The 13,394-nt window shown below is 41.0% G+C and overlaps 1 protein-coding gene across 1 annotated transcript in view; it reads left to right on the forward strand.

Moving 5' to 3' along the window:
- Positions 1-13,172, forward strand: part of RET (ret proto-oncogene) — a 50,349-nt gene extending 37,177 nt beyond the window's left edge. Inside the window, exons 15-20 of the mRNA XM_075257925.1 lie at positions 1,149-1,271; positions 1,596-1,666; positions 3,821-3,958; positions 4,242-4,341; positions 5,997-6,144; positions 12,431-13,172. Of these exons, the coding sequence (XP_075114026.1) occupies positions 1,149-1,271; positions 1,596-1,666; positions 3,821-3,958; positions 4,242-4,341; positions 5,997-6,144; positions 12,431-12,588 (738 nt within the window). The 3' untranslated portion in view covers positions 12,589-13,172. The remainder of the gene's footprint in view (positions 1-1,148; positions 1,272-1,595; positions 1,667-3,820; positions 3,959-4,241; positions 4,342-5,996; positions 6,145-12,430) is intronic.
- The last annotated feature ends 222 nt before the right edge of the window (positions 13,173-13,394 follow it).

A 13,394-nucleotide genomic window follows, 5' to 3' on the forward strand; every position in this document is an offset into this window, starting at 1 on the left:
TTTCAAAAAATATAATATAAAATAAATAAAAGTTCACCTCTTTTCCCTAAAATACATATAAAAGTATAACATTACTGTGAAACATATACATTAGGTATCCCTGTATCTGAAAATGCCCGGTCTACTAATATTTTTCCTGTACAGTGAACGTCAAAATGAAAAGTTCTAAACCGCCGGGTTTTTCTCACCGTTTTGCCTCTGATTTAAATAAAAGGTGATCTAAGCAATAGACATTTCCCAAAATGGTATAACTAAAAAGTACATCTGACCCCACAAAAAAAACGCCCTATACTTTCCCATACAGCTGCAGGGTCACCTGTCAATGTGGTCTTACAGCTGTTACAAAACTACAACTCCCATACATTAAATATTTTACCATTTTTTGCTTGAAAATTTTTTTTCCCTATTTTTCTCCTGAAACCTAGCTGCGTCTTATAGTCCAGTCCGAAAAATACGGTAATTTCTACCAATGCTTTCCATTCCTATTTCCAAGTATTCCTACAGGAGAGTCAGAAACTTGGCATAGTCTTAAAACTATTATAAAACTATTGTTATATATAGATCCACTTCAGTTGTCATAGTCTTAAAACTAAACTGAGAAAATAAAAATGCAAGCTCTTTAAGGGTAAGTTCACATGGAAATTTTTGGTCAGGATTTTGAGGCCGTATCCGCCTCAAAATCCTGACCAAAAATATGGCTCCCATTGAAATCAATCGGAGCCGCTCAGGAGTTCTTTCTGGTAATAAAGAAGCGAGATGCTCATTCTTCAGGCAGAGTCGCCTCGCGATTTGGCCTGAAGACACTCTCTCCTCCTGACTACACCCATTCATTGGGCCTAATCCGGAGCGGAGTGGGTGGCTGGATACTGGTGCAGTGCATTGGCTTTCAGCCACGGCTACCTGGTTTTTGGTCCAGAACCTGAGGCGTCCTCCACCTCAGGTTTTGGACCAAGAATCTCCATCTGAACTTACCCTAAGGCTACAACCCAAAATATCCTTCACAAGTTGGTCTCAAAGAAGATGGCCAGTATGCTGAATATGTGGTGGGGCCCAGGAAATCTGTTCTGAATAAGGGGCATTCTTCTCAAAAATGTGCACTTTTGTTTATTTTCATGGTATATTGCAATGAATACCTGTTATTTCACCAGCTTGTTCATCGAGATCTGGCAGCACGAAACGTACTTGTGGCAGAAGGTCGTAAGATGAAAATATCTGATTTTGGGCTCTCTCGTGATGTTTATGAAGAGGATTCCTATGTAAAGAGAAGCAAGGTAATGTCACTTCCTCTCCTATAATACACATACTTGGGCCATACTAGGGAATATTTATCTCCAACGGCATCGACTTATTTCTTGTAAGAACAAAGGATCGGACATGTTGAAATCTAAGACGTCTAATCCGTCTACTAGTATCTTCTGACTGCTGTTGAGGAAGAATTGGGAGACATTTCCTTCTTTGATTCTTTTTTAACTCTTAACACTTCTTTTACAAGTGATCCCAACAATCCTGTGAGATTGATCACCATTGGGAATTTCGTGGAAAATCTATATAACTCAAGTTTTATACTTAATAACCCCTTCCCCTCTAATTTCCAGGGAAGAATACCTGTGAAGTGGATGGCTATAGAATCCTTGTTTGATCACATATACACCACACAGAGTGATGTGTAAGTTTTTATGATCTACATATATCAGGAAACTTTTTGTGATTTTTTTTTATCAATTATGCAGCCTATGCAAACAAGTAGGATGCAACTCTATGGGCTTCAGTTCTTCTAGGTAATGTCTCGTTCAGATGGCCATACGGCAGAATCATTTCAGCAGCCATATTAGGGCCACACAGGCCTAATCATCAGAACTAAGGACTAGAGATGAGCAAATAGTATTCGATCAAATACCTCGCTCCCGTAGGAATGCGTGTAAGCGGCCGAACACCAAGAGGTTAAACTCAGTGAATATTCTTGGTGTTCGGCCGCTTACACGCCTTCCTATGGGAGCGAGGTATTCGATCGAATACTATTCGCTCATCGGACCTATGATGCTGCTAGTTCATGTTATTACACCCAAGGTCAGACTGGGACTTAAAACGGAGAGAATCTGATGGTGTCCAAAGGACACACTGTTACGTTGGCATGTTATAGAGCAGATTGATATATAGTTCTACTTTTATTTCATTAAAATTTTTCAAAGATTATAAGTTTTTTGGGTGGTGCTACCTACAGATTGACAATGTCAATCATTTAGTGGGACCGCCTATTGGACTCTTCATCTTTTTAAATCTTTTTCTATATATCAATATACTCTGCTCTTTCTGCTGTACAACATCCTTCTTGTAAATCGGAAACTGGTTCCCTGAATGTATCACCAGACTTATGACTTAACATTAAAAGTGGAGTTAAACAATTGCTCATTTTTGGATGATACATTAACTTTAAACTGCTTTATTCTTTAGAGAGGATAAGTCACCAAGTACATAATGCTAAACTCCATACTTCATTTCCTATAATGGGTTCTTACTGCATAGGAGCCTGAAACATGGACCCTTATAATAAGGGCTCTTGTTACAGGCCCCCATACTGTAAGGGCCCCATTACAGATGTCCATACAGTAAGGGACCCTGTTGCAAAACCCATATAGAAAGGGCCCTCTATTGCAGGCCTCTTATATAGTAAAGACCTCATTCAGTAAGGTCCTTACTTAGGGTCTGTAATAGGGACAGTCTACCGTATGGGTCCAGTAAAAGAGGCAATACACTATGTGATCAAAAGTATCCGGACACATGGCTGAAAATGACTTACAAGCCCTCCATCGGTAATGCTGGAATTCAATATGGTGTTGGCCCACCCTTAGCCTTGATGACAGCTTCCACTCTTGCAGACATATGTTCAATCAGGTGCTGGAAGGTTTCTTGGGGAATGGCAGCCCATTCTTCACGGAGTGCTGCACTGAGGAGAGGTATTGATGTAGGTCGGTGAGGCCTGGTGCGAAATCGGCGTTCCAAAACATCCCAAAGCTGTTCTATAGGATTCACATCAGGACTCTGTGCAGGCCAGTCCATTACAGAGATGTTATTGTGGTGTAACCACTCCGCCACAGGCCGTGCAGTATGAACAGGTGCTCCATCGTGATGAAAGATGCAATCGCCATCCCCGAATTGCTCTTCAACAGTGGGAAGCAAGAAGGTGTTTAAAACATCAATGTAGGCCTGTGCTGTGATAGTGCCACGCAAAACAACAAGGGGTGCAAGCCCTCTCCATGAAAAACACGACCACACCATAACACCACTGCCTCCGAATTTTACTGTTGGCACTACACACCCTGGCAGATGACGTTCACCGGGCATTCGCCATACCCACACCCTGCCATCGGATCGCCACATTGTGTACCGTGATTCGTCACTCCACACAACGTTTTTCCACTGTTCAATCGTCCAATGTTTACGCTCCTTACACCAAGCGAGGCATCGTTTGGCATTGACCTGTGTGATGTGTGGCACCCAATCACCTGACCACGTTCGAAGTCCGTGAGTTCCGCAGAGCGCCCCATTCTACTCTCTCACGATGTCTAATGTCTACTGAGGTTGATGATATGGAGTACCTGGAAGTAAGTGGCAGCACAATGCACCTAATATGAAAAACTTATGTTTTTGGGGGTGTCTGGATACTTTTGATCACATAGTGTATACTGTATAAGGGGCAATAGACTGCAAAAGGTGGGGTCTCAAGGCCTGGACCACCACTTATGAAAACTGACCATGATTTCTAGAAGTGTCAGGACTGGTTAAGTATAGCCTTTATTGTTGTGCCATTGTATATTAATAGATGGTCATTCGGAGTTCTTCTGTGGGAGATTGTTACCCTTGGTGGAAATCCATATCCAGGTATTGCTCCAGAGCGTCTATTCAACCTCCTGAAAACTGGTTACAGGATGGAAAAACCAGAGAACTGCAGTGATGAAATGTAAGTCTTTGTATTGGCATCTTCACCTTGTAGATTACCATCAATAAAATATCAATTTACTCGAATTATACTAAGCTTGTGCTCACATAGCTGTAAAAGGACCTGAATATCTATCGTAGAAATGGATTGATGCACAAAGCCTGAAGCGTAAGCCGGGTTTCTAACCACACTGTATTGCCTCAATATAATGCAAATATACCCTTTATAATTTAAGCTCTTTTATACCATTTCCATGGAGATTTTATTAGATAATGAAACAAATAATTGTCCTGTGAATTTATAGGTACAATCTTATGCTGAAATGTTGGAAGCAGGAGCCAGACAAAAGGCCAACGTTTAGTGAGATCAGTAAAGAATTGGAGAAAATGATGGTGAAAAGCAGGGTGAGTCTGAAAGGGTTAATGGGATATTCAAGCTGAATGATGTAAATAGAATATTTAGAATAAAGTCGGATTTTAAAAACGATCCTGAAATCTCAACCCTAGTAGGTATACGCTATACAGTGCTTCAATGTGAAACTGTATTTCTCGCTTATATCACTGGGGGACACAGCACCACCGGTCTATATCCCATGTGTCCTCCAGTGAATACATCATGAAAATAATTTTACGGTGAGTACAAAAAACCCCATTTTCTTGCTTATATCAATGGGGAGACACATAACCATGGGATATAGACCCATGGTTTGGGTTTAGCGATCGATTCTGATCGGCGATCAAGTACATTTCATGATCGCGATCGGAATTCCGATCCCGATCTTTTCCAGCGGGATCGAGGTCGGAGATTATCTCAACCCTAAAAGTGACTTTTCCCATAGAGAAGCATTGACTAGGGTTGAGCGATCGGGATTGGAAAAGAATAGATTCCGATCAGCGATCGAGCAAATTTCATGATCAGGATCGGCTGGAAAATGATCGGAAATCGGATTTTAAAATCGATCCTGAAATCTCAAGATCGGCTACCTACCCGTGGTGCTGTGTCCACCAGTGAATACATCAAGAAAAGGATTTTACGGTGAGTCCAATAGATCCCATTTTTCGGACAACTTTTGGCATGTTGTTGAGAAATGGTATAAGCGTTGACTGGTGGGGATCCAAGTGCTGACAATACCAGGATACAATAGCACTTACTCAAATGCTGTCTGTCCTTGCTAGGGGAAGACAGTCTTGTATGCTTTGAGTCCGTCTTCAGCTAACAAGAAGAGACAGGGCTCAGCTATTCCCGTTTTTCTAGCAATGATGACAATGACAAACATTTGTTATGCACTTTTCACACACAAGTGCAGGAATTGGGAAGTCTGTGGCCGCCGTACAGTTGCTCATCCCCAATACCCAGACTGTGGACCATTACCGTTCTTTGTCTGGTGGGCCTGACCAGTAGTAAGGATTCTTGCAGCTATCAAACAACAATACAGAATTTGTTTCTAGGAAATATTATAAGGGACAATGTCCATTACAACAGTCACAGCATCCAAGGCATAGCTTCTTGTCTCTCTTCCACATTGCATAGCAGTTTCAACCCAATATTTGGGGCTTATTTGGGACATGGTTACAATGGAAAGTGGAGAATGCCAAGAGGTGCCAAGTAAAAATCAGGAAATATTCTCCTGGTGCCCAAGCCTTTTAACACCACAGAGCAACACTGCTTTTGTCCTTTGCATGTATTGCTTTGTTATTAGGGTTGAGCCGATCTTGAGATTTCAGGATCGATTTTAAAATCTGATTTCCGATCATTTTCCAGCTGAACCCGATCCCGATCGTGAAAATTTGCTCGATTGCCGATCGGATTCCGATCTTTCCCGATCCCAATCGCTCAACCCTATTAATGATATATACATGAATAGGGTTGAGACGATCTTGAGATAACCTCTGACCTCAATCCCGCTGGAAAAGATAGGGATTGGAATTTTGAAATTCACTCGATCGCCGATGGGAATCCGATCTTTTCCGATCCCTCATCCCTATTTGTTATCTAAAATATATATTGTATATTTTAATTGAAAGTATTTGTAACCTGCATTTTCTCTTCCACATTATAGGATTATTTGGACCTTGCCGCCTCTACTCCCGCAGACTCTATGCTCTATGACGATGGGCTTTCTGAAGAGGAGACACCCCTGGTGGACTGTAATAATGCCCCACTCCCCAGAACTCTGCCCTCAACTTGGATTGAAAACAAACTCTATGGTAGAATTTCCCATGCGTTTACTAGATTCTAGCTGCGCTATCCAGTAGGACAAATGCCATCTATGTGAGCGTTTATAGAACTCTGCTTCTCAACAACCCCAGGGCTGTGTGTCTCTAAGAAACCAAACTCCGCTTTAACAGCTGTTTAATTTCATTTTCAATTTTTACTTTTTATTATTTTTGCTAAATTTTAACGCCAATGGATAAAATCATTTTGCAGCAATGTTCAAAAGACTCATAAGACTATATTGTAGAAATTTTCCATAAAACACATGCCTAAAGTGTAGCCAAGAAAATTCTGTACATAAATAGAAAGCTCGAATTCTAAATCATATCTGGCATTGTATGGCGTGAACCAACAGCACTTAATATATAACTTATATACAATATGTCCATATCATAGGAAATTATCTGGACAAAAGCTATCCCATAAGAGCATCAGCTACCATTCAATAATCATTATGGGCCTTGGCCTTTAGTGCAGTCATAGTGATATCTGCGAGTGCATCCAATAGACAGTAAGGTCTAGGCTTATCGTGAGCATCAACTTAGAGATGTAGTATATGCATTAGGTAGATCCTCCTATAAGAGGACCAAATATTGGTCACCAGTCATTGACACTTTATTCATGCCTGAGCTTGAATGATGAGAAAACATTAACTTATAGATTGATTGAATAAAATATTTATTGCTCCAGACTAGGGTTGAGCCGATCTTGAGATTTCAGGATTGTTTTTAAAATCCAATTTTCGATCATTTTCTAGCCGATCACGATCGTCAAATTTGCTTAATCGCTGATCAGGATCCGATCTTTCCTGATCCCGGTCGCTCAACCCTATTCATGATATATACATGTATGGGGTTGAGCCGATCTTGAGATTTCAGGATCGTTTTTAAAATCCGATTTTAGATCATTTTCCAGCCGATCGCAATTGTGAAATTTGCTCAATCTCCAATCGCGATCCGATCTTTCCCGATCGCTCAACCCTACTCAATCACAAGAAACTTAAAATTTGGCCATAAACTTTAGATGGCTGCTGACTGGCCAATTGTTATTCCTCAAGACTTCCCTATACACATAGACACTTGGCTCAGCCAATAGGGCAATGAGCTTTTCCATTTTAATTCTGTTGGACTGCCAGAGATAGCCAAGCACCCTTCTTGACATCTTTTCGATGGTTTCATGTTGATGAATAGGCCACTGCTGCTCCATTCCAACCGGGCAACGTAGGACCCCAAGCTGTTAACTGCGGGGATACCAAGAGTTAGACCCCCACTCAGTTATGCCCGATCCAGTGGACAAAGGATAACTTGTTGTTATTGCATATTATAGGTATATAGTATGACCCAATGCGGGAAAAAATTGAATACCTTTCAGACCATAAAGACAAACACTTGTCTGCTATAGTAACAGGTTTATAAACTTTTCCAGAATTCATCTGGTGTCTTATGTAGCAGAATGTCAGGGCCCAGTGGTAACAGCTACCTCTGTTCACCCCAGAGTTACCCCCCTGTTCTTAACCTTTGATATCCCACAGACCTGCTGTGCAGGTGCTCGATACACAGACTGGAGATTACCCTATGTCATGTCCAAGGGCAACAGTAGGAAGTCCTAGATAGGATTGCCATATTTACTGCATTTGGTAACTTGTATGAAAATGGATTCTTTTTCTAGATTCTTGAGATAGATAATAGCTATGTCTCCTATTGATGCTTCCATATTATCGCACTATTACTATCTTACCATGGCTTAAGGACCACAATATAGATTCATTTCTAAGATATGACAAAACTGATGAATGTAGGGCCTTTCACCATTCATGATTGAGGTTTTTTGGATTCATTCAGCTGTTAAATTATATCATTGTATTGAGGTTTTTGTGCATTCCTGAATAGGTCAGAGAGATGACATTACTTGTAGTTTTATTTATTTACAAAGTGCCACAAAATGTCGATTGTATCTGAGATGTAAAATGGTTGGATCTACTGCAATTTTCTCAGAGGTCCATCTCCAGTGATTAGCCTTGTCTCGGTCCCAGGCCTCCTCTTCCAGTTGGGTCTCGATATTTCGGTAGTGAATAGACACACTCTAAGGCTAAGTTCACGTGGGAGTTTATTGGTCCGGAATTTGGCGCGGAGGCCGCCTCAGATTCCGGACCAAAAAAATGGCTATCCGCAACTGGTTGCCGTTGCAGTGCATACAGTGCACCGGCATCCAATCGCGGAATTCCACTCCGGATTATGCCTAAATGAATGGGCCTAGTCTAGAGGGAGCGACACGCCACAGTCTCCTGCGACTGATTCTAATGTGGAAGATAGGGCACGTCACTTCTTCAAAATCGCTCGCGGAAAAACGAAATGCCCGGCTCCCACTCCGCAACAAATTCTGGCCCAAAATCTACCTAAATCTGTGGCATAGAATTGAGCCAGCCTTGCCATTGAAATGAGACAGTCCACCAGCTGTCCCTGTCGCCCTGTCATATACCACATAGTCAAGCGCCAACACAAGAAATATTCTCCTGTGTCAAGACCCAACTGGAAATGGAGGGACCAGAACTGATATTGGGGAAGCGGAGAACCTTTGAGCAATAAAATATATTAGTGGATCTCATCTATTTACCTTTCACACACAATGGAAATTTTTTTTCCTGATGGATAACCCCTTTAAGTTAAATATAGATTTATTATGATAGGAATAACATGTTGTGTAAGGTAACAAAAACCATATCTTAAGTATGCCCAGAACACCATATCCTAATTGTAGCCAGAAAACCATACGCTAAATATAAAAAATATGACCACATTTTATTTCTGGCACAAAGATCTTAACCTTAGAACTGGGTGTGGTCAGCCTGATCTATCTTATAGGTAAAGTATATAAAGAATATAAAATGACCATCTGCATGGTATAACCCCATGTAAAAAAAAGCAAAAAAAAAAAACAAACCCTAAATGTACAGTAGCCTAGCTCTACCCAAACACCCCCTAATCTGCTATCCACATAGCTCCCTACCGATTTGAATATAGAAATATATAAAATTTTATTATTTATTAATGATAACGTATCATGGATAGATCATTAAAGGGCTTTTATGAGATTAAAAAAAAATGTGGCTGCTTTAAGAAACAGCGCCACTCGTGTTAATGGGTGGTAACCGGTATTGCAGCTCATCCTTGTTCAAGTGAATAGGGCTTAGCGGCAATAGCCGAGAGCGCCATAGACAAACATGGCGTCGTTTCTCGATCTCATAAACCCCTTAAACAAGAGGCTTGCGTTCTGACAATGCCGTGTACAAGTTGTTTTGCATTATGCTTTTGTGCAGAATTGTTTCTTTTATGTTGTTTCTTGAGATGTCTCTGGTATAAGTGTCTTGTTGTGTTGGTGACCTGAGACAGTAAGCATAGTTCTTGCCAAAACTCCTCCTCAATTATTTCTGCTTCTGATTTTCAATAACAAAAGAATCAGACTTGGGATTTTCCATTATTCTATGTTTGTTACCCTATACACATTAAGGGGAAGAGTCTTACCAATGCGTGTAAGAATATTAATATTGACTGACTCTGGATTTTAAAATATCACATACATTGGCCTGACGAAAACTCAGTCTTAATTTGCAACCTTACGTGGTGGACTTCCTCTTAGTATATTCTCCTTATCTTCATGTTTCACAACTTCTTTCTTGTTGCACAGACATAAGCCATTGTTATTGCCTGGGAAACGCAAAAATGTTGATTTAATATTTATGATTTGTATAAGTAAATGGCTAGTATCTACAAAAACTGTAAGATCAGCTATACACTGAAAACCATTCCCTTTAGGGTTGAGCCGATCTTGAGATTTCAGGATCAATTTTGAAATCCAATTTTCGATTATTTTCCAGCCGATCCCGATTGCGATATTTGCTTGATCTTTCCCGATCCCGATCGCTCAACCCTATTAATGATATATACATGAATAAGGTTGAACTGATCCTGAGATAACCTCTGATCATGATCCCGCCGGAAAAGATCGGGATCGGCATTTCGATCGCGATCGAGAAATTTTCCAATCCCGATCGCTCAACCCTAATTCCCTTGTCCATAAAAATAATTGGTGTGACTCAGTGTTGATACAGCAACTAGGAACAACATTTTCCAAATGGCTTCTCAAGAAATCAGAGGTAAAATCTGGTTGGTTGACATAGGCTCCACTTATTATATGCACCCGTTGTGATCTATCTGCTGCAGTGACCGTGAGATCTGGTCACACCAAATTTATAGTTATTTCAACTTTGATATAACGGCCACCTGGTTCACATCTGCGCTCGGGTTTCTGTTCAGGACCCCCAAACGGAAACCTAACCGCATATACAAAGCAGTTACCTAAGGAAACCTGCAAACCCCATAGACTAAAATGGGGTCCATTAGGTTTCTGCCCAGTTTCCGCCCGAAATATGCAGAGTAAGGCTGAGGCTCCATTGCGGAAACGCAGCTTTTTTTTTGTGGCAGATTTTGTTGCGATTTTTTCAGCCAAAGTCAGGAGTGGATTGAGCAGAAGACAGAAGTATAAGAACTTTTTATAGTGTTCCCATTCCATCTGTAGCCATTCTTGGCTTTGGCTCAAAAAACTGCATCAAAATCTGCCACAAAAAAAAGCTTTGTTTCCGCAACGTGGGGCCTCAGCCTAAAGTGTTGCTTGCAGGACTTTTTTTCTCCACATATTTCAAGCGGATAGGACAACGGAATGGCCCGAACGCAGATGTGAACCGGACCTTGCAATAGTCACACCCTAGTATAAGTACATGAGGATCACGGCTCGTGACTTTTCCCTTTCACTCCTGTAGGATAAATCTTTCCAGTAGAACTCCAGGAAAAAATGTATACATTGTTACGTAAAGCAGAAAGGGCCAGTGCAAAGAACTGGGATTTCAAGAACACCACAAATCCATGTGCAGCGTCAGTCTCTGCTACCTTCCAGATGCATACTAAGCAAAACCCCATGTATAAATTTATTTCCATTACCATTTAATTCCATTTCCATTGCTTTTGTCTTGTAGAGGAATGCTTAATTCACACATGCAGTTCTTAGTGCAGTTTTTTTTTGAAGAAAACAAATGGATAGGAAAGACTTCCTCCTGACATGGACTAAAAATCCGGACTCAAAAACTAGAAATATACATCCAGCCTATAGTGCAATTCCATAAAAGTAAAAATGGCCGTACATCAGTAAAACGAACCCGAAGCAGTCATATGTCATTGTGGTTCCCAAGTCAAAGCAAAAAGAGCCGCCGTACCAATTACCCTCTTTGAGTTAATGTGGCCATATAGTATAGGTGCCTGTCAGGAGAACACTTGTTCTGCTAACAGACATTCCTCTCCACTAGAGATGAGCGAGTAGTATTCGATCGAATACCTCGCTGCCATAGGAATGCGTGTAAGCGGCCGAACACCAAGGGGTTAAGCACAGTGAATATATAATGCGCTTAACCCTTTGGTGTTCGGCCGCTTACACGCATTCCTATGGGAGCGAGGTATTCCATCGAATACTACTCACTCATCTCTACTCCCCTATACACATGCACCCTTGGCTGCGTGTGAATGTACTATCAAAGAGGAAAGGGGGCTAAGTCACTTGCAGACACCTTGGATAGGAACTTATTAAAGGACGAAGGTTCCAGCTTGGACAATTCTTTCTTGTCCTGACATTTGCTGTTGTGGACAGTCAGGGAATGCCCATACACAGTAGATGTAGCTTCTACGCTACTGATGGTGACGGTAATAGTAATATTGACTGAACATAGTAAATGTATTCTTTATCAACTGCTGAGGGTAACACGTGTCGCTTATTGATGGCAATGTGATCGGTGCTCGTTTAGTTCCACTGGATGAAGCAATCATTACTACTCTAGGAAAGGGGGTGTGGCAGTGGTGTGATGGGGGGAGCAATGAGCCCCATCATATGTGGGTGGAGCCATAAGCCCCATCCAATTTCTCATAATTTTATGTCCGTCCTAAGCCACGTCTAGGCCTGCAGCAAAGAACTAGCATAGCTTTCTGTTAAGGTGCACGAACCCACAAGTGGTGATGCCGAATAGCCCCAAGACGAACCTTTAGCTGAATTTTTATCCTTCTTTCTTTTTGTGCTTCTTTTTCCTTGTGTTGTGTGTCCCTGTCGCAAAATCAATGGCTTATGATCTTTTCTCATTAAAGGGAGTTTTGCCAAGGGCCTTACTGTCTGCACGTGAAGCTATTACTCTATATTTTTTGGTTCTTCAGTGCAGAACAAATGATGTCTTTTCATTTTTAGGCATGTCTTATCCGAACTGGCCTGAAGAGAGCCCCGTTCCAATCCCGAGATTCGATGCCAATAAGTCTGTTTTTTCAAGATATGCCAATGACTGTGTTTATTCTAATTGGATGATTCCACCCGCAACGGCAAAATTTATGGACAAGTTTGATAGCTAAATATCAATTTGATTTTTTTTTTTTCCCTAAGGTAACACAATTGTGAGTGGGGGAAGACAAAAAAAAAAAAAAAAAAAGTTAAAAAAAAAACAAAAAAACAACACACCACACAAAGAATAAATGGAAAGTCCATTGGCTGGTTCTTTGTGCCAGTGAAAAGTGGTCAAACCAACGTCGCTGTTGTGTGTCAGTTGCTCCGAAATGTTAGCTTGACCTACCTCTAAGGCTGCTGGAGAGGGCTGCACAAGTCACTTACTATGTACATATACAGTATATAGGTGTATATACTGTATAGACGACTCCCCAGCAGCGGCAGGAGTGGGCTCTGTGTTCTTCTTTCCTACAACATATCAGATCTGTAAAGCTCAGTAGAACCTTTTGTCTATGCTGCTGTTGCACAACTCGTCTGTATTCGGTACACTCATGTATGTGTCGCTGTGAAAAAACAAAGTATACTTTTTATTTTTGATCATATATTAATTTAAAAGAAAAAAAAAATATTATTTTTAAAGTGCAAGTCGACAATTTTATTTAACGTGTGTGGACACCTTGGGACGAGAGAGTCTCATTGACTGGTGGTTACCTATAGAGGCAAAAAAAACGTAATGTATATGTGTACATATTGCATCTGCTGTATAGGGAGGTACGAAATATACATTCAGATATACAGTGTTACATGACAAAGACTGGATTTATTCTCACTGGTACCTACGTGTATACTGGTTTGTACTGGGGACTGCCGGGACTTTGTGAACTACTTATTTTGAAAGCTCTCCTGTAAAATGGTACGGTCCGGTCTCCTGTAA

The sequence above is a fragment of the Leptodactylus fuscus genome, chromosome 10 (genome assembly GCF_031893055.1).
Source record: "Leptodactylus fuscus isolate aLepFus1 chromosome 10, aLepFus1.hap2, whole genome shotgun sequence".
Classification (NCBI taxonomy): Eukaryota; Metazoa; Chordata; class Amphibia; order Anura; family Leptodactylidae; genus Leptodactylus; species Leptodactylus fuscus.